The sequence below is a fragment of the Tenebrio molitor genome, chromosome 2 (assembly GCF_963966145.1).
Source record: "Tenebrio molitor chromosome 2, icTenMoli1.1, whole genome shotgun sequence".
Taxonomy (NCBI): Eukaryota; Metazoa; Arthropoda; class Insecta; order Coleoptera; family Tenebrionidae; genus Tenebrio; species Tenebrio molitor.
Window position 1 is genome coordinate 17,123,053 of NC_091047.1, and position 20,611 is coordinate 17,143,663.

Here is a 20,611-nt window from a genome sequence, read left to right on the forward strand (position 1 = left end):
TTCGACTGGCGCATGCGCATTACCTTCGCATTCAACAGGGGCTAGTGTATGTTTTTGGTTGTTTTCATTGTGTATCTTCTGAATTGTTCTTGGTGCTTAAGTTTTATTCTGGTGCTATTAGTAAAAACCTTTCAAGTTTGCTTTGTAAAAACATTTGTTTTGTTCGCGCATTATAAAGTCGACAATTTTTTGTTTAAAAATTTAATATTAAAAAGGTACGCCACTGGGCTACCCCCCTCTATTTTCTTCGCATAGTTTTCTGACTCCTCCCCATGTACATCTCGATGAAATAAGCTCTAGTCCAAACCTGGATTTTCTTTTGTGAAATCTTTACCAACAGCGTTGTCAGTGTTTCACATTAGAGTGAAAAATACCTGGCTTTAGACGAATTAGTCATTCTTAATATGTTCAAGTTCTAAAACAATAATACTTGATAAACTTAACGGTTCAAATACTCTCGAACTATACAAACTTCAGAGAAACAGATTAGAAAAAAGATGACACGAATGACAGAAGAGTAATAAATAATTGATAGATTGAGAATTTAAACCAATCAGTTTCGGGGGACTCTAAAGGATAGTGCTAATACCCAGATAATGCGTTGAGAGCTGCAGAAATAAATGGTACGTCTTGTTCAACTATGATGGCTGTACACCGTATCCAGTACTAATAAATCCATGATTACATCTTTTTTTTTTTTTTGAAGTGACGGTAATTTGATGTACGAAATTCCGTGGCCGCGAATGTACGAATTAATCGTCGTAGAAATTATAATTATTAATAAAATCAGAAACGCGAAATTCCATTTCTCATCAACTAAAAAATTCCGCATCGGTAAGATTGAGGTCCTCGGTCGTTGAAGGAAAAAATACTTAAAAAATACGTAGATTTCTACTAAATTGGTGTGTTGAATTCACGACCTGCTGTATTATAACCGGCCTGTTCAAAAGTGTAATTTGAGTGATTCCCGCAGAGCGCTAGTGTACGGGCGTCGGGCGCTTTTTGGGGATATTATTCATCTTAAGTTTTTGTCACCGAGAGTTTTTCTCGTTCAAATGACATTCGAATTTAAAATCAAAAATACACTTGTATTCAGTATTGTTTTAGAAAGAAAATGTGAACTTAATGTACTCAATCTTAACTATAAAATTATGTCTAAACATATTTTTCCGCATTTTTATTCTTTAGAAGCGCCCGTACTGTGGCGCCCTCATCGGCGAAAATTGACTCTTTCTCGGAAACATTTTCGCATGCTTTTTTAATGAAATGAACAGGTGTTCTGTGAGACACACTATATAGGTGCTGTATCTGTGGGTGCTGTGATTATAGGTGTTCTGTGAGACACACGTTAGGGTCTATAATCTATGTCTATAATCTTATGTGCTTTGTGTTGAACGTTCTGTAACTGTTCTACGTCTGTGTTTCAATGAAACTGCAATCTAACACAAAGTGAAAAAAATCTTCAATTTAGAATTTCTAGAGAAGATGGAAACAGAAAATTTCTGCAAACGCTTGCCAAAAATAGTTTGTAAAAATATTTCTATAAATAATTAAAATACCAACATTTGTTTTACTTAGGAACTCCATGCACACTTGAATGGTTCGCTAAGTGCAGCAAGTTTACAAAAGTTGAATTGTTTACCTAAAGATATAGTGAAATACCAAAAACTAATAAACCTCTTACCCACAGAAAAAAGTTTAGAAGAATGTTTTTCCATGTTTAAAATGGCACACGATGCTGTTAATAATAAGCAGTCCGTATATTTAGCAACAAAATATGTTATTGAAGATTTCTACAATGATAATGTTGTATATTTAGAACTACGAACGACCCCCAGAAGCGAAGAAAACATGACCAAAGTTGATTACATTGAGTCTGTTGTAAAAGCTATTCAAGATTGTAAGGAAAGTATAACCGTAAAGTTGCTATTGTCCATTGACAGGAGGCATGATTTGAAAGCTTCAGAACAAAACATGGAGCTAATCATCAACATGAAAAACCAGTACCCTCATATCATTAAAGGTGTTGATTTTAGTGGTAGTCCATTGGTAGGTAGTTTTAACAGTAACCTATTCAAACAAGCAATTGACAATGGTCTCTTGGTTACACTACATTGTGGTGAAGTTAAAAACGTGGAGGAAATCAAACAAATACTTCAATTCCGACCAAACAGAATTGGACATGGAACATGTATACATCCTAATTATGGCGGCTCTGAAGAAATTTGGGAGTTGTACTGCACAACAAATATACCACTAGGTAGATTAACTGTTACATTTGAAATCAACTTACGGCGCGCAATTAACAAAATTCAAAATTGTAAATAAGAGGAGGTTATAAAGAACAAAGGCGTCAAATACGTGTGGCGTAGCTTTAATCACAATTCATTGTGTTGCTGTTCGCTTCGCTGTTGCAGAAGTTCACGTAGGTACAACATAACCTAAATAACTTGCTTTGCGATTTGCGAACTACGTATCTGCAGAATAGCGACACGATTAAATGTTTGAAGGCCATGGCAAAACTTCCACCACCTGTTCAATTACGTTGGTGAAAACAAAATTACACAAGGCGTACTGATGGCAACTTTGCTATTACTAGGAAACTAGGATGCTGTATAAGTGTAAAGGCTGTTTTTTTTAAATTTGGCGTCGAAGTCGGCGTTGGAGAGTCGATTGAGATCGCACCACTCGTGTATCGTGTAAACGCGAAAGATATAAACAGCTGATCCGTGATCCGTAACCTGTATAGTGCGTTCACAATCGACAGTTCAACGCCTACTTCGACGCCAAATTAAAAAAAAAAACACCCGTTATATGCTGTGTGTATGACCAATCAAATCTAAGTACACAACGTTGCCAGTTGATTTTCTGGGTAGTGTTGGTGGTTATTTGGTTTTGAGACGACTTATACGTAATGGTGGGTTTTTATAAGGTCTGTTTTCCTAAATAGGCATTTCTTTGTTGGATGAATTAAGTTAAGCCATAAGTTTTCCAATCCTTTGTTTTTCACAGCCTTCTTTTATGCAAATTTTATTTATCCCGCGGTTTAAACAAAACCTTTGGTATAACAAGTTTTTTTTTGGTGAAATATGTATACTCGGAGAGTGAACATTCATTCTATTTATACATAATTACTATGGTTTATGCAATATAATAATTTAAAATTGGAGAAAAGGCAGCTATGAAAAACAAGATTGCTGAAAATGTGCTGTAGTAGTATGTAGATAGTAAGTAGTACGGGGTCATAATAAATGTTTATAACAACTAGTGGGCGTAGCGGTGCACCTAAAGCATAGCGCACAACCACCTACGATGGGACAATCATTTATAATGACCCTGTACAACTTAATAAACTGTCACTTGTCAATTTTGACATTTAGGTGAATTTTATTTAAAAAAATGGTTTTCACTCGAGAATACAAAATATTCCTGACAATTACATTTTCAAAAAAAAAAAAAAAAAACGATGACTGGATTTCCTATTCACAACATTTTTTATAGGAGTTTCGGCACAAAACTTCTCTTCATCATCGCTGTCGGTATGATCGAAGCTGAGCCACACCTTTTTAGAAATTTTGTTTTTCACAGCCGCCCCTTACCTCATCTTTTGTTGATAATACTGCACTATATTACATTTGAAAATTGTTTTATTGTTTCAGAATGTTGCTTAACTTCCAACGTTGTTTGTGGTACTGCCAAAAATTACGAGACCCATCACTTGCAAGAATGGATAAAAAATGCGTTACCATTCACTCTAAGTGTTAGTATTATATTTTTGTCGAGATATACCTATGGTTAATATTGAATTTTTAGACTGACGATAAGGGCGTATTTGGCACCAACTTATCCAAAGAACTAAGACTTGCGGTGCAACACTTAAACCTGACTCACGAAGATTTATGGAAAATTACTTTTGATTCCATAAATTACACATTTGCTACCGAGGAAGAAAAAACAATTCTGAAGCGCATCTTGCAGGAATGGAAATTAACAAACCACTTCTAACAAAACAGTTTTATATATTTCACATTATAAAAAATACAATAAATAACTTAGACTAATGCTTTTGAATTAAGCTGTGACTGATGACATTTTGAGGCATGCTCTTCACGAACATTTACTGTATAGTTATATGCAAATTACAAGTTAACATAGAAATATAATTAAAATATTAGTTACTTATTACCACCCTAAGTTATTTTTGAAATGTCAGGAATCACTGCTCTCAAATTAATACAAATTTTTAATTAATGTTCTCAGAACTCATTCGGTGTGTCGACTACTACACGGAAAGAAAATTGTTGGTTACATTACTTAACATGAGTATTACTTAAATATAAATAGTAGTAGGAAGTAACAGAAGTAGGAGATTTTAGACAAAAATTCCCCGAAGCTGAAATTAAACAATTTGTACAGGGTACACCAACTTTTTTTACACAAATATTTTTAACTAAAAAAATTAATTTTAAGGCTAAGCTGCCATCTATCAACATCAAAATACTAAAACATTACAGCTATATACCCGTTCTTAAATGATTGGTTTTTTAAAAATAATCATGTTACTTTAATACAGCTCAGTAAACATTACTAATCTAAGTTTAGTACGATTCGAAGTGGTATAACTCGTTTACTAAAACAATCAAAACATAACATTTTAACAGTGAACTTGTAATTGTCGATTAATATATGAATGAAAAGAAAACAATAATTGTGGGAGATTTACCGACAGGTTTTTAGGCTACATGAGCCGTTTATTTTCTTATTCTACCCTGTTTACCACCGAATTGATATCTAATCTTTAAAATTTTCTAAGGATCGATTAGAACAGTTATTAATTAATTTTCATGAAGTAATGAACATATAAATATCGAGCGATCAAATTAATTTGTAATCGAGTCATCCATGTATTTGAATCCATATGTCTTTTGCGATTGATATGTCGAGATCTAACCTGTGTTTCAAGCTGTGTTTATTGAAACGTGGAGTTCAAGTACCGACATACGATTTCGGATTCATGGATAAATCGATTACAAATTAATTTGATCGCTTTTACATATATCTACTTAAAATGACCGCGCTTTTGTTCCGTCTTATAAATTCTCTAAGACATAAGTAACAGTAGTAATAAATTTTATGTAAGGCAAACTTACAAGCATAACAGGTACTAAAATGTTATTTTTGTTTTTCGTCATATTACGATTAAACATTTTAGTCTCTTTGTGGCACAATAAAACCATAATAAATAAAATATAAAAATATCAACAGTAAAAAAGTTAACATACTAAATGCAATAATTGGTCTTTGCTGTTTTATAAACGTCATATTTTTACTATCAGAAATATTCGTATCTATACTTATTGTACGGTGTGATCAAGAATGACTGAGTCTGTTGGTATCAATGAAATTTGGCAAATTTGAAATTTACCATCAAAGGTTCATTTTTGTAATGGCATAAACATAACCGGCATAACCAAAAATATTTTTAATGTCGTCTCAACTTAAAAAATTCCGTCAGTGCGAATTATGAGACAAAAAACAACAGTACTTTTCAATTGTTTCATTGCCAACGGACTCAGTCATTGTTGATCACGGTGTATAAAGAAATTCCCTGTGAACGGAAGCAGTAACCAAAACAACTGATAGAAGTGTGAAGTCTTAAACTGGTCATTGATTGTATAGAACCACTAAGAATGGGATGATTTTTAAAATTTTACATCTAGTCGGCTGTCTCCATTTTATTAAAATAAACTGTCACTTGTCAATTGTGACATTACATGTATGTATTTGATTTTCACTCAAGAACACTTCTAACTTCTAACAGAATCCTACTTTCAAAATGGTAACGAAAAAAATGGTCACTGGGTTTACCACACACAACCTTGTTTGTTTCGGCAAAACCTCTTTTCAACATAGCTGTTACTGTGAGTACGCCGCAAATTTTCAGAAGTTAGGACAAAATGTGAAAATTTAAAAATCACTCGGTGTACAAAAATAAAATGAAGCATCTTATCATAAATAATATTTAGTACGATTGTTTCAAAATTTTGCAATATTGTTATTGAACAATATTGATTTTGCATAGATCAAACCAATCAACGGCTTCATATCACAGCAACAACAACATTGTTATAGAGCAATATTGGTAAATTTTAAAACAGAATCGCATCAATTAAGTATTGGATCCAGCAACGAGAGGCGGAGCCTCTTCGGGAGGCAATCACGCAGCTACTGTGCATGAGATTACTACATTGCTAGAGTGAACGGAGTATAGTTGCATTTAAATTAAAATCCTCATAACGAACATATTGCTAAAAGCAATTCCATTTCCTAGAAATATTATTTAGGAGGTTGATGATATTTGCTTTACGGTGCTCTTATTTGGCAGTTCTGTACAATCACCAGGGCAAGTTAACAGAATTTTTACACTCATTGCTTTGGTCACTATGTACACTCATTCACAGATAATTTTGTCCAAGCAACAGGTTTTGCAGTCACAGTAATATATCGTACGCAATAAAATTTCGATGCGAAAGATTTGGGTTATTATGTTAATGAGCAAATTATAAAATATACATATTTAAATAATAATACTACACTTATACTGATAACGGATGAGCTGCTTTATTCAAATATTATGAACATTTTAATTAGGCAACGTTTTATTAACTGTATTACATGAGTATATAAGAATGGGAAAATTTTGCACCTTGCCAAAAATAGCAAACTTGGTCGCAAATAATTCGATAAAGAATTACCATTTTGTTTAGACGATAGCGGCACATATCAATTACAAATTAAAATGTATAACGTTCGACTAGTTTGAATATGTTTAGCCCCGATTTACAACAAATTATCGCACGAACACATTATTTTTTAAAGATACCATATCCTAAAAAAAAATCTGCATTTTAGCAAAAACTGATGTGCAAATCAGAGCACAATAATAATTTTATTGTCTTTGAGTTGAAACATGTTATAATACTGATTTTTTCGATTTTGAATTAAAAACCACACTACCAGAGATGCCAGATGCTTTAGGTATTATTTTTCAATTGGTTATAAATTGAAACTTCTAGGGGGTTTATTTTACGTTTCACTAGGACACAACTTTTTTCTATTCTCATAAATGACTATTTTATTAATTTCGAATTTTTGTAACGTGATTAATAAAACCGGTGAGATACAAGCACATACTGAAATACATGCATTTATTTTAATCAGCAACAAATGTACAAAACTGGGAAATATTCTGTCGTGTCGAACTGTGGGTCTTGAACGTCAAAGTTTGGAAATCGTAGAAGAGGAAGTCAGCATCAGTATGTATTCGCAAAGTTACGTTACAAATGAGGGTGTCTTCATTTATTACTTGACGGACGTTTAAGAAACAGATATTACACCCATATCATGTACAGGGCATCGAAGTTCTACAGCCAGAAGATCCTCTCCGTCAAAAAGTTTTCCGTAGGTACCTCTTGCAAAAGTGGTCAAATGTCAAACTGCCAAAAAATTTGCCGTTATCTATGTACACGTAAATGCCAATGGTCCCACACGGTGATAAGTTAATTTATACTTAGACTGAACTTAACTCAACCAGCATTGGAAATGTTGCTGATTGAGCTGCACCGATAAATGTCAAATAAAAATTTAAAAAACAAATCACGGAGATTATTAACTAAATTTTAATTTTCAAAAATAATTAAGTACCTACTTGAACATTTATTTTATTAAATGATAGCAATATGTATTGTATAAACGATGAATAAGAGAAAGTACGGTTAACAAATTGGTTGTTGACATTTTGCGTTACAACGAAATTCCTATCAAGAATTTGACAAAAAATTTAAATTAACATCAAAAAACAAGTTGTAAAATCTACGTTTTCTACGTTTAAGGTTAAAATCTGAAGCATATAAAATTTTTAGCCTAAAATTAATTGTGTTAAACTGTTTAAGGACCGGTTTCTGGAAACAATTTTATCGGGCCAGTTAGTTAACTCTCCGATAAATACAAAAATCCTGTAATGTGATTGGTTACTTTCTAGCGTTTCTATAGCAACGCTTGATTTAACCGGTCAGTTAGTTATTGGGCCGTTCCAGAAACCGGGCATTAATGACGTAACTTTAGCGGGCATAGTTATGCCGACGCTACACAATGCTACGAACACCCTCCAACGTTAGCTTCAACATTGGACCAAACATTTGATGCCGGCGCTACACGATGCTACGAACACCCTCCAACGCTGGAGGGTTGATAGTGCGTCGCATCGTGCGGCCGATCTTCAGATGTCGAGCATCCAACGTTCGCGTTCGTTCGGGAACGCTGGAAACTCGACATCACCCTGTCGTTCGTGGATTGAAGATCGGCCACACGATGCGGCGCACTAGGTGCGTTTTGTTGGGTCATCCAGACTGAACGGAATGCATCCCACCAACAAAACGGCTTAAAAATTTGACAGTTTTGTCATAAAATCCCCACTTTCTAACATTCAAACCGACCATTCCATGTAGTTTAACGGAATGAAAAGTTTCGTCGGAGTCGGTTTTGTGCACCAATAAAACGGTCGTTCCACCATAAACCGATTCCGGTTATGTCCCAACAAAACGTACCTACTATCAACCCTCCAGCGTTGGAGGGTGTTCGTAGCATCGTGTAGCGCCGGCAAAAGGACTTCCTCCAAACGTTTGACGAAAATATTCGTTGGTTTGATGCACAAAGTGCTTCATTTGCATTTCACAGGTGTGTATTGTAATGGTCCGAATAAGTTCGATAAATTGAGAATGTTTGTTTTTAAATAATTTCAACGAAACGTCCGAAGAACCGTTCACTGGGGCCAAAATCGGTTGTAAATTTTATGTCTGGATGCCTTTCTCGGCACCGTAACCCCTAAAGGCGAAATTTGCATTTGCGGTTGTAGCTGCAACGTCTGCATCTTCCATGAATCTCCTACTCTAGACAAACCGGACAAACGTTTGTACCACACTTTTTGGATCAAACATTCTAGCAGGTACATTTGCCGCACCAACTGTCGAACGTATTTGTCTCAAATGTTCGGTCCAATGTTGGAGCCAGGTGTTTCTAGCATGGTCAAACGTTTGGAGGAAGTTCTTTGACGCGGTCAAGAATACCGACAACAGAAGGAACGTGATCCAACGCGAACGTTGGATGCTCGACATCTCTGTCGTTCGTGGATTGAAGATTTTTTTGATCGCACGATATTTGCATGATCCGTAACCGTAAACACATTTTTACGTTTTCCTAATATCAAACTGAACGATTTGGAAAATACTATAGGTAAACAAGGATTTGATTGAGTTTTTTAATTTTTCACATTAGTTAAAATAAATGCACGCATTTTCAACATCTTGCATATCGATCAAATTGAGTTTTATCTAATCAGAGCGAGGAAATGCAATTAGTATTTTTTTTAGGCATTACCTGGAATTATGAAGTACGACAAAAGTTTTTTGACAACACCTTTGAAGCTGTTTGACCAATCAATTTCTACATTTAAAATTTCATCAAAGAGCGTATTTAGACTAGTAAACTGGTGTTTTAGCATGGTCATGTAGAGGAGGTTGTAGGTATTATTAAATCTTTATTTTGCCCCTTAAAATAGATACTCGTATATAGCAATTTTTTTTTAATGGAAATTCCAATATCGTAATTCAAGTGGAAAAAAATTGGTAGGTATGATTTTTTGTTAATAAAATAAAAATGCAGTTATACCTTTTTGTCAGAAATACCAACTCGTTTTTGTAATTCTGATTGCGGTGGCTTTGGACATGGTTCTCTAAATTGCCTCTTACTGTTCAAAATCGCTTATTTTTAATGAAATATGTGCACCTGTTGGCATTATTTCTTTGGCAATTTCAAACTAATAATTTTCGATTTATGTATAGTAAAAATAATGTAAGAAGTTCCGCGGCAAAAATGCGAAATATTGAATGTTTCTATGGTAATGAGCAAAAAATTTGAAAGTACATTCAAAACGATAAATCTACGTTTAAGACGTTGTCATTCATTTGAACTACGGCTTCCTAGATTAACAAGAGTCGAAGCCTCTAATACGGCTGGTCGAGTTCCTTGAACTGACTGTTCCTTAGAAGCAAAAGTATAGTAGCTCCCTCTATCTTAATACCAAAAAACGAAAATTATTAAAATTAAATTAATGAAAAATCTTGTTAATGTTTTTTTTTTCTATCAATAATCTACTTTTTGAAGTAGTGTATGTAACATACAAATTACGATTATTTTTAAAATGAGATTTGTACCAACCAAATACACATTCTATAGTGGCGCCCTCTCAAGAACAGTAAAAATGCCCACACCTGATGAACGCGACCAGCCGTATTAGAGGCTAAACTGTGGGAAAGGTAAGAAGCTTTAAAAGTGTATATATTCAACATAGGCATTATTTACTGTGCAAAAAAACAGCCACACAATTTACTATAAAATTCAAATTTTTGTTTTGAGTGTACTTACAGAAATATTACTGCCACTGTCAAATTTGGCAGGGAACTTCTTACATTATTTTTACTATAGTTTGATTGAATAAAAAAAAAAAATGCGGCAGCCAACTGACAACATTAAAATTATTAAAAACATTAAAAAAATATAAGTGGTTATAAGTGGTAGCAACTTGAAGGCTGTTTGACATGTCCATTAAAAAATCGACCTTACTGGGTAGTCGTTGTTTTTCTGTGCTAGTACTTTAAAGCTGAAGAAGAGATTTATACGGTTGGCTTAAAAAAAAACGGGAACTGTCAGAAAAAGTTCTGGCAGATTTTATTAAATTTTTATAGTTTGAAATGGCCTTTTAGAATTTAGGTTAAAAAACTGCATTTATGTGCAGAAATGTCAGTTACGCAAATACAGTACAAATACTGTCAAACAGACACAAATTGACATAAATTCACAAATTAAATTTCCAATTCACATTAGGTCAAATTTCATTTCCCGTTTTTTTTAAGCCAACTGTATATACATATAAGAAAATTGGAGTTGTAGTTAAGTTGGTGGATGATTGGTGTTTGAGCATAGTCTAGTTTTTCGGTGTGGTCGGTTTTTCTTTTAATCAGTTTAACTCTAGTTTGACGAGGACTGTGGTAGAAAGTAAACCTCGCATATAAAGAGATTTAACAAGATATCTTTATGTTGGAAGATACAGGGTATTTCACGAGTGATAATGAACCCGACGGAATTGAAAATGCAACCCACAGTACATTTGCAAAGTTAACGTGGATGTTTGTTTTTTTTTCAAAAAACATAAAACATAGTTTGCCGTGCAGTTTCGTAAATTTTGACATAAACGTCATTCGCTTGGTTAAATGAAATTGTGGAAAGACGAACGGCAGAAGCATAAATCAGGATCATGTCTGTTTTCTCATCGTTCGAAGACATTTTAATCGTCGTATTTTAATTTTTTCGTAAATATCAGTTGTGACAAACAAAATTATTGGAAGCAAAGCCATCATGAATTCATAATTTCATTTTAAAATAATACGATATTTAAAATTGCCACGTTAATTTTGGAAACGTATTGTAAATTCAAAAAACTCCTGAACTGGCAAAATAAAATTCTGAGCAAATTTTTGTTTCGACTGTATTTGATTATGAAATTTTCTCTCTAAAGTATACTTACGTCAAATCTATTGTGCGTTTTTTAATTTGAGTAACTATTCATATAGGAACCGTTCTCAAATCAAAATCATTTTTGATTTTGCTGAAACTGTTGAAAGACCTTTTAATTTCCTACAGGGTATCTCAAAATTCGCTAATTCCGAATTCAGAGCGTGGTAGGGAAGGAACCAGTGAAGCTCGAAAAATACTTTGAAAAAACAAATTCGCGCTTCCTGAAGAAGATATGTACATACAGCCGCGAGCAATAAATTTTGGTCGTCAAGGTCATTCTTTGACGCAATCAAAAATGCTCCATAGTAAAACAGTCGTAAATATCATAACCTATCATCATGTTGTATAACATTAATTGTCATTTTTTTTCTAAATTTTTTGACACTTTGTTGACTTGGGCGTAATCAGGCAGGGAAATTTTTTAAATTCGTGACAATCTAACCAAATTTTGAAATGACATTGACGACCAAAATTTATTGCTCGCGACAGTATATGCAACACAATAAGTACATTTTTGCCCTTACCAATATGGCGCGTAGTGACCACACGTTAATGCAGGCTGTGTAATGTCTAGAGGATATACAGGGCCTTTTTTTAACACAGTCCATAGGGATTTACATGACAAAAACTTTGGATCGTGTTAATAAGGTTTTTAGCAGGAATTTTAAAGTGAAATTTGGCAGAATATTATACATATTAGTATTTTATAAATCAATTTAAGTTTATTTTATACTTCAGAATAATTCAAACCAAGGCGATCTTCATTTAAAGTCCTCGTCTAGAAATAGTCAATTTTGACTTAAATTGTAAATCATTTTACAATAGGAGAGAAAATCGTCTTATAACTACCATAAATAATTCCATACATAAATAGGGGCTGTTATTTTACCTGATGTTTGCTCTTCCTTGAGTCGGCACTGCACAACAAAGGGGCAATAAAGTTAGAGGGTATTATGGTAGTTATAAGACGGTTGGCTGTCCTATTGTAAAATGATTTACAATTTAAGTCAAAATTGACTATTTCTAGACGAGGACTTTACCAGGCCATGACACTGACCCCTCTACGCACTGACCAAAGACAGTGTGGTGTGCTATGGAATGGCCTACCACCGTCTGAAAACATTGCTTCACCAAAATTTAGTGAAAAAAATCGAAATCCATTAAACCTGTCATTGTATTTGCATTTATCAAATATGAGTGATCTAATTTTACGACAGTTCAAAAATGCTTTATCGCATTGTAATATACAGGCTGTTTGATGAAAAACGCCTCAACCTATAACTTTTTTATTTATTTAACCGATTTCAATGAACAAAAAAATCAAAGATATGGTTTTTCTAGCGCTACAAAACAGCCATAAAATGTATTTTTTTTGGCGTTATCTTCAATAGCTAACGATAGCCAACTTTTTTTTTTAAATGGACACATGTAGCTTTTTAGGCTTGGTCTGGTAAGGTTTTTTTTTCTGAATCTAATGATGTATGAAAGTTATTAAATTCCAATTGTTTTTCACGGCACATTTCATAATAAACTGAACCACAAAACGATAACTTTTAATACATCATTAGATTCAGAAAAAAAAAACTTTACCAGACTGAGCCTAAAAAACTACGTGTCTATTTAAAAAAAAAAGTTGACTATCGTTAGCTACTGAAAATAACGCCAAAAAAAAAATATTTTTTGGCTGCTTCGTAGCGCATGAAAAACCAGATCTTCGGTTTTTTTGTTCATTGAAATTGGATAATAAATAAAAAAGTTATGGGTTGAGGCGTTTTTTTATCAAACAGCCTGTATAGTTTAAAACCACCTTGGGGACAGAAAAATAACGGTGCTCATTACTGTTACTGATAATATTTCAGATGCTCTGCGGTGTTCCGGGCTATTGAAACTGCTTGGTTATAATTTATAAACTAACGCGAGGTGGGCATTTCCAATTTAAATATAACAAATACTCGTAAAAGATATTCATACATTTTTGCTCTAATTCCGTGATTATTTTGTTTTGTACAATGGGCCGAACTGAAATTGATTTATAAACTACTAATCATTAGATTAGGATATCATATCCTACCAAATTTCACTTAAAAATTCCTACTAAAAAGCTCATTAACAGACCCTACATTTTTTAGCATGTAAATACCTATGGCCAGCGTTAAAAAAAGGCACTGTATAGTCTGTTTTTTAATCAAAGAACCACGCCTGTTGATTTAGGTTTGCAATAATAAAATGTTACTAAATTTAGGGAATTAATGATATCTATTGGCTTATTGGCTATGCTATACCAGCCAACGCCTGCCATTTTTAATGTCCTTGAAAGTACGCAAACTCGCATTTAAAATTTGAACGTGTTATTAAAAATGCCTCGGCAAGTCAGACATTTATTAAACTCTCAAATTGGTTGTTATTAACTTTATTAACAGGCTGCGCTACTAATATCTCTACATAACCTCAATTTTTTTGTATGGTGAGATTTTTCACCCTACGTCAAAAATGTACAATGTTGCCAACTCTATTTTGGGTGTAAATTGCGGTGTTGATGGTTCTTTGATTAAAAAAAGAGACTACAGTATACTCGTGTCAAAAATGGATTACTCCCTAGAATTCGAACTTTTAGGGAAATAACGTTTTTCATGTTGTGTGTAACTAGAATTTTCAAAAGTTATTTTGAATGCCTAAGGTTGGTTACTTTGAATTGAGAGATTAAATCCAAATAAATATGCCGCCAGTAACCAAAATTGATTGTGAAACGAAAAATCATCATTTAGCGAGAAATTAGTCATTTGCAACTGTTACAATTAATTTGCTGTCTTACATTTTTGGGATATCTTTTGTTTGTCACCAGAAACCACATAGCCTCCAACCTAACCAAATTTATGGCAACCTAGTAACGAATATCCCTAAATCCTAGGTAGTAATCCATTTTTGACACGAGAGTAGATGTTATGAACTAACCTAACAACTACTGTGAGATCATTTAAATTTATAATTAAAGTAGGCTATGACTTTTAAAAATTAGATTGGGAACACTGTTGACAACTTGATTTGAATTGTCAAAGTGACGCTTCACAATTAAATACAAAATATGAAGCGGCAAATTAACAGTTGTGTCCGAGCCGAAGGAGAACATTTGAACATTTTTTTTTTGATTGTCAATGAAACTATTATTTTTTAGTGCTTCATTTCTTTTAAAATAAAACGGTAGAAAATGAGAACCCTAAATGTCAACAGTGTTGCCAATCTAATTTAAAAGGCATAGCCTACTTTAATTATGAATTTTAATGATTTCACGGTACAATTTGATTTTGACAGTTCTGGTGTTTCATGAATTTACAATACCAGGGATGGCGCTGCAATTTTAGTTTCGCGGTTTCGGGGGAGTAGGTCATGGTTCAAAAGCAATTATTTTTCGATATATGGCGTAACGACGCATCTTGATAATTTAAAAGCAAAATAAAATGAAAAAATAGATAAGAAAAACTAATCTAACTCAGCTATAAAATCTATTCACGATGTTTTTGGATAAAGGTTGGTCGTGAAAATCTGGCAGTTTTCTCGATGTAAATCTCAGTGTTGCTAGTGTAAATGCGGATTTCTAAAATGAAGTGATGTTATTTGTAATTTGAGGTTAATATTCGTGACAGAAACATCAACATCAACTAATGGAACGAGCAACAAAGACCTCACTACAGACGTAAGACTACAGGTAAAAAAGGGGCGAAGATATCAGGATACTTAAGGGGCATCAAATGGAAATCAAATATCTAACAATTTCGAAATAAAAAAATATAAAACAACTCAACTCCTTCAAAGTGTTTCCGATTTTCATTTCAAAATTTACTTTCAAATCTTCCAAATCGTGTATCATAATTAAGTCACTCGCATTGCTACTATTAATTTCAACATCATCCAAAATCTCCAAAGATGTATTGTCTTCAAAATAAACATCATGTGCCGAAAGTGGTTTTACAGTCGCACTGAGACGCTTCCTCTCGGTACCAGTCTTGTTAACGCGCCAGATTATTCATGCATTCTAATCTTCTTCGATGGGAATTTGAAAACGGTAACGTAGGAAGACTTGCTTGAAGCACAATCTGACTTGCAATTGGATACGCAACATTTGTGTGTCATGTTTATTTTTTCAATTACTGAAATTAATTGCACAATTAATTGTCTTACTAAAATGATTTTTGAATGAACCGCCTTTCTATGGAAGTGCCAATATTTTTGAAACTCAGGATGCTGTAGAATGGCTCACTAAGAAATTTGGCAACACAGCCCGTGTCCTGGCCTGTTAAATTGACGAAATTCAAAGCAATTGAATTTTATTTTGAATCAAATAAATGTCATAATTTATAGTTACCAACATAGTGTGAAAAAATATCTACCTATGGTTTTTTAAATTTAACCAACCTAAAGCAACAGGTGGTGGTTTTTGATTTTTGAATGGACTTTAAATTGGCAACATGACAACACGTTTCGATTTTATGACAGAAAAAAGTCATTCAATCAGTTTGTCGGACTTTGTCCAACGTAAAAAAAGGCGACCTTTATCCAAAAACCACATGAATGGAATATACAATTACCGTAAGGTTTCTTTTTAAGACTGGCCATCGGGTGCTAATTTAACTTGTTAACTTTTGTCCCCATGAAAATATTCAACCCAGTTTTGTAGTAAAGTTGTGGGATATGATAATGTATTGAAACAATTTCAATTTAATAATCAGAAGCAGGGAATAAGCTATCAAAAAGACGTTTTTTGAATTCCGTTTGCTTCAATTTTAAATTTTCAGTAAGCTAAAATTTGACCTGAAATTTCTAATTTTGATATGTAATTGATTGCGTAATTGCTATGCTGCCTGTGGAGGCCATTTTGAACATTTCATTTAATTTTTTTCAGTATACTGTGCTGGTAGTAGGTGTCTACTGCCTTGACGACGAGTCCGGTAGACACATGTTTATGGTCTAGTCCGTTTTACTTTCTACGGCGGCCGGTAGCAAATGTCAAATAATTTGACAGATTTATTGGATTTTATTTATATAAAAATTAAATGTACAATTACTTATATCATTGAAATGGTTTTCTAATTGTGGAACAACTTGTACTCTGTCAAATATCTTACCGATGATTTTGGGAGCAATAAGTTTGATCGCGCACTATCTACCTTCTCCAAAAGGTGGTCTGGGAAGAAAACTTGATTTCTCCTTCGGTTCGGTTGTGAGAATTCATTTTATTAAAGGAAGTTAGCGCAAATGAAAGAAACCACATGAAAAAACTTCGACAGACTGAATTTTGATGAATCGTTTGTTATCATAGTAACAAGGCATAGCAATCTTTTTCAAAGCCAAATTTTTTTATTTAAATTTATTTTCTTTTAAATAATTGTCTCAGTATACTAAAAAATCTTGTACGTCACACGACCGGTAGACGCATTATGGCCTCGCTAGTTTACAAGTCTCGCCCTATCGGGCTCGACCTGTAATTCACTAGCTCGTCCATACCGGTCTTGTAACGTAGATAGCTATATTGAAGTAAAGAACCTTGTTATGACATAAATAATGAATCTATCGTTACTAAAGTAATATTCACACTATTTTTTGCAATAGTATTTTTATTTATAAAATGTCTATTACAACCATTTAGGAATCAAAAAATGAAGTAAATCACTAGATAATATTATTCAGGGAGTTGAAAAATTAGCATGTAAAACCCTATGGACAGTCTTAAAAAAACTCATGGTAGATTTTTATTATTTTTATATTATGGGTCCATTAGACGATTTTTCTTATTGGCAAAATTTGGAATTATTCATTAACTTTCAATAGATAAAACCGTATGAGCTGTTCACGATCTTGAGTTACTGAATTGCCCAAAAACGCATTTATTTTAATACGGAAAAGCTTTGTTCGGCTTCGGCTGCGGTGTTGTTAACAAACATTATTTCCCGCGTTTTTTACTTCCTTAAGAGCATCTTCTAGATTGTTGCTAACTAAAAAATTCAATAAAGATGTGACGCCAGTCATTAATTCATATTCTCTCTTGTTGCTAAAATGCGAATCTCCTTTTTGAAATATCGTCTGTTACATCGCACTTTTTTAAAGCTGCAGCACGCCTATTGTAACATTTTGTTTAAATTTTCCTGCGTTTGGCCAAGTCGATTATCCTTATTAACATTCTCTGCAGCCAAACTTGTTGATTTTATTTCATCTAATTTTCTTAATATTTCTTTCAAAATTTCAGCAGGAACTGTCTGTTGTAAGATTATTTATTGGACGTATCTTAATTTTTTTTTTCAAAAGATTGCAACAACTTTATAATCATCGGAACGCTGTTTCGACGTCGATTGGAGACTATTCTAAACGATCAAGATTAATAAAAATAAAAAAAAAATAAAAAAATCTGCAACTCACGTTCTGTCGGATATCATATGATTCGTTTATATATTTTTTCCCAGATACATAATTGTATATCGATTGAATGATCTCAAAAACGTTGCCAGAAACATTTTTTTCCACACCCCAATATTCGACCCCCGATTTTTTTATAAACTGAGACAAAACAAAAATTCACGTTCAGAAAATTTTTAGTTTTATAGAATGTTGAATAGACGCCACACAATTGAAATTCTATGTATTAATGATGTTTATTTGGTTTTTTTATTTTAATATGTTCTTTTAAGCAGCGGTTAAATTATATCGGTGGTATTGTCACAATCCAAAAATGCAGTTCATGTAATTTTTCCAACTTTTAGTTTACTATTTGCAACTGATTATTTAAGAAAATGCACTCACATTATTGCTTTGAAAAGTTTAGAAAATGAATGCGTTAAAAACTCGGTTGCTGAATTATGTAGCATTTTTACAATTCCAGTATTACTATATTTTCTAACAAGTATTCTTATTCAAAGTAGCATAAACAAATACCTTGGCCACTTTGAATAATATTTTTAACAAAAATACGTTCTGCTTTAGTTCATTAAGCTCTAAAAGTGGTAATAACTGAGTATGAAGGTGATACAACATACATCTGGAGCTCGAAAAATATTACACATAAAACTGAAGAATAATACTCCCTCACCTCAGTTCGTAATGTAGAATTCATAGAAAAATCTCATCATCAACTGTGATCAACACTGACAACAAGATAAACCAAGATGATTGTCTGAGGCGTCAACGAACCCAACGTTTCACCAAAAGTTATGAACTGTAACTTGCGTGCCTTTTCCTCTTAAATACTAATGCAAATATACTTCGTAATCTCCACCACTTACTGTGACGGTGAGGTTTACGTTCACTAACCGGTTTTTCTCTTTCTTTATTCCTAATCTCTCTGACTAATGTGTGAAAAGCGTCATCGACAAATGTACGAAGAGCAGCTGAGGTCTCATAAAATGGACAAGCAAACTGCCGAGCTAAAGTCCTACCTTCTTCAGTTGTAACTTTCCTCTGCAACTGGAGATCAAACTTATTTCCGACAAGAACTAGAGGTGTGTCTTCTGACGCTCGCACTTTTTGAATTAGTTTTCTATATTCTAACGCTTCTTGAAAACTATGCCGATCAGTTACACTGTAACATATTAGAAAACCTTCTCCACAACGCATGTATTGATCTCTCATAGCTGTAAATTCTACTTGGCCTGCGGTGTCTAAAATGTCTAGCAGGGCTGCCTCACCATCTATGACGGCTTGTTTTTGGTACGAATCCTCTACAATCATAATGTGACATCAAGTGCTTTGACATTAACTGAACCGAGACGCGATAGTTATTACCTATCGTTGGATCGTGATAATCCAGAAAACTGTGATTCACAAATTGGAGGGTGACAGCTACAAAATATGGCATTGAGGCAGTCCAAAAACACAAAGTCACCCCCTCACCTGATTTCCCTACTCCTCCGTCTCCCAAAACAACGATTTTATATACTCGAAGACCACCACTTGTTTTATCTTGCGTACTACTAGCACCGGCAATAGGTTTATCTTCTACTTCTGAACCTTTTCCTGATCTGTTTGATTCTTGACGAGATAACTTTCCTTTTTTCTTGTGACTAGCTTCGCCTGCCATTCTATTAATAATCTTAACTACAGTCTCTTAAAACGGATAGGTACTTTTTATTTTAAATAATTTTTAAATCATAATGTTAAATGACATTTGCCACCCCTAAAACTTCCCGCAGCCCGCAGATCATTTTGAGAATGACATTTTACACGGATTTTATAAAGCGCCATCTATACCATGCCACAGATGAATACATGATGCCACATGTCAAATCAAATTACGTTGGTTGGTTGGTTGGTTGAAAGTAAAATGATTGAAGCGTTTACGCAGATTTTCACAAACTTACAAACAAAAAAATATTTGAAAAGGTAAAATAGGTCACTTCAAATTATCTAAAAACGCAAAACTATATAAATGTTTTGATCCGCAAGTGAAATATCAACGAATTATGCGTTATTGCGTTCTGTGGATATTAGCACTTTCGTGAGGAGTTATTAAAAATGTAAATTTAACAACACAGGAGGCCGATTTCAAGTTGACTTGTATTGTCATGGTAACGGCACAAAATTGCAAGTTTGAGAAAGATAACGCATATTGATATTAGTAATTAATGTGTAGGACACAGATAGCTACACATTTGCGCTGCACCACCTATTTGTCACCCTGACTTGAAGCCCGATTTCAAGTCATGGTGGCAAATAGGTGGTGCAGCGCAAATGTATTGCTATCTTTGTTCTACACACTGATTACCAATATGCGTCATCTTTCTCTCTTGCTCCGTTACCATGACAAGTGCGACAGTCGCAAGTATACTAGTTTCAATTTGGTTGTAGGTCGTAAAATTTTATGGTACTTTAAGTTAAAGATCTTGCGGGGCTTATAAATCCTAGTTTACCACTAGCAGGTAATATTTTAAGCAGGGTTGTATTGTACATTTGGTATATTTGCATTGTACGGCAAACGGCACGCGCCGCTTTCCAACCT

At 33.7% G+C, this 20,611-nt stretch overlaps 2 protein-coding genes across 6 annotated transcripts; one reads left to right on the plus strand and one right to left on the minus strand.

Moving 5' to 3' along the window:
- The first annotated feature begins 1,254 nt into the window (after nt 1-1,254).
- Nucleotides 1,255-4,057, plus strand: Ada (adenosine deaminase-like protein). Its single transcript, XM_069039909.1, has 4 exons — nt 1,255-1,524; nt 1,579-2,260; nt 3,660-3,760; nt 3,814-4,057. Exons 1-4 carry the CDS (start codon nt 1,486-1,488, stop codon nt 4,003-4,005), a joined length of 1,014 nt encoding a protein of 337 aa, XP_068896010.1. The 5' UTR covers nt 1,255-1,485; the 3' UTR covers nt 4,006-4,057.
- Nucleotides 4,000-19,878, minus strand: Ric (Ras-related protein interacting with calmodulin). 5 transcript variants are annotated; one of them, XR_011157257.1, is made up of 4 exons: nt 19,507-19,876; nt 19,399-19,455; nt 18,707-19,334; nt 4,000-18,177 (listed from the first exon to the last, which is right to left on the minus strand). XR_011157257.1 is itself a non-coding variant. In XM_069039912.1 (4 exons), exons 1-4 carry the CDS (start codon nt 19,691-19,693, stop codon nt 15,649-15,651), a joined length of 654 nt encoding a protein of 217 aa, XP_068896013.1. In that variant the 5' UTR covers nt 19,694-19,878; the 3' UTR covers nt 4,000-15,648. The 5 variants fall into 5 exon arrangements, 4 of the variants coding, with proteins under 4 accessions (XP_068896013.1, XP_068896014.1, XP_068896015.1 ...); XM_069039912.1 differs by having other exon boundaries at nt 4,000-15,776; nt 19,053-19,334; nt 19,507-19,878; XM_069039913.1 differs by having other exon boundaries at nt 19,053-19,334; nt 19,507-19,877.
- Between the last annotated feature and the right edge of the window lie 733 nt (nt 19,879-20,611).

Bases quoted from the DNA above. Each gene is read 5' to 3' on its own strand.
- Ada (XM_069039909.1), top strand. From the start codon at position 1,486: ATGGAAACAGAAAATTTCTGCAAACGCTTGCCAAAAATA. The intron at 1,525-1,578 runs GTTTGTAAAAAT...TGTTTTACTTAG, and splicing joins GCAAACGCTTGCCAAAAATA to GAACTCCATGCACACTTGAA. The intron at 2,261-3,659 runs GTAGATTAACTG...TTATTGTTTCAG, and splicing joins CACAACAAATATACCACTAG to AATGTTGCTTAACTTCCAAC.
- Ric (XM_069039910.1), bottom strand. From the start codon at position 19,693: ATGGCAGGCGAAGCTAGTCACAAGAAAAAAGGAAAGTTATCTCGTCAA. The intron at 19,456-19,506 runs GTGAGGGGGTGA...CATATTTTGTAG, and splicing joins CGGAGGAGTAGGGAAATCAG to CTGTCACCCTCCAATTTGTG. The intron at 19,335-19,398 runs GTAATAACTATC...TTATGATTGTAG, and splicing joins TTATCACGATCCAACGATAG to AGGATTCGTACCAAAAACAA.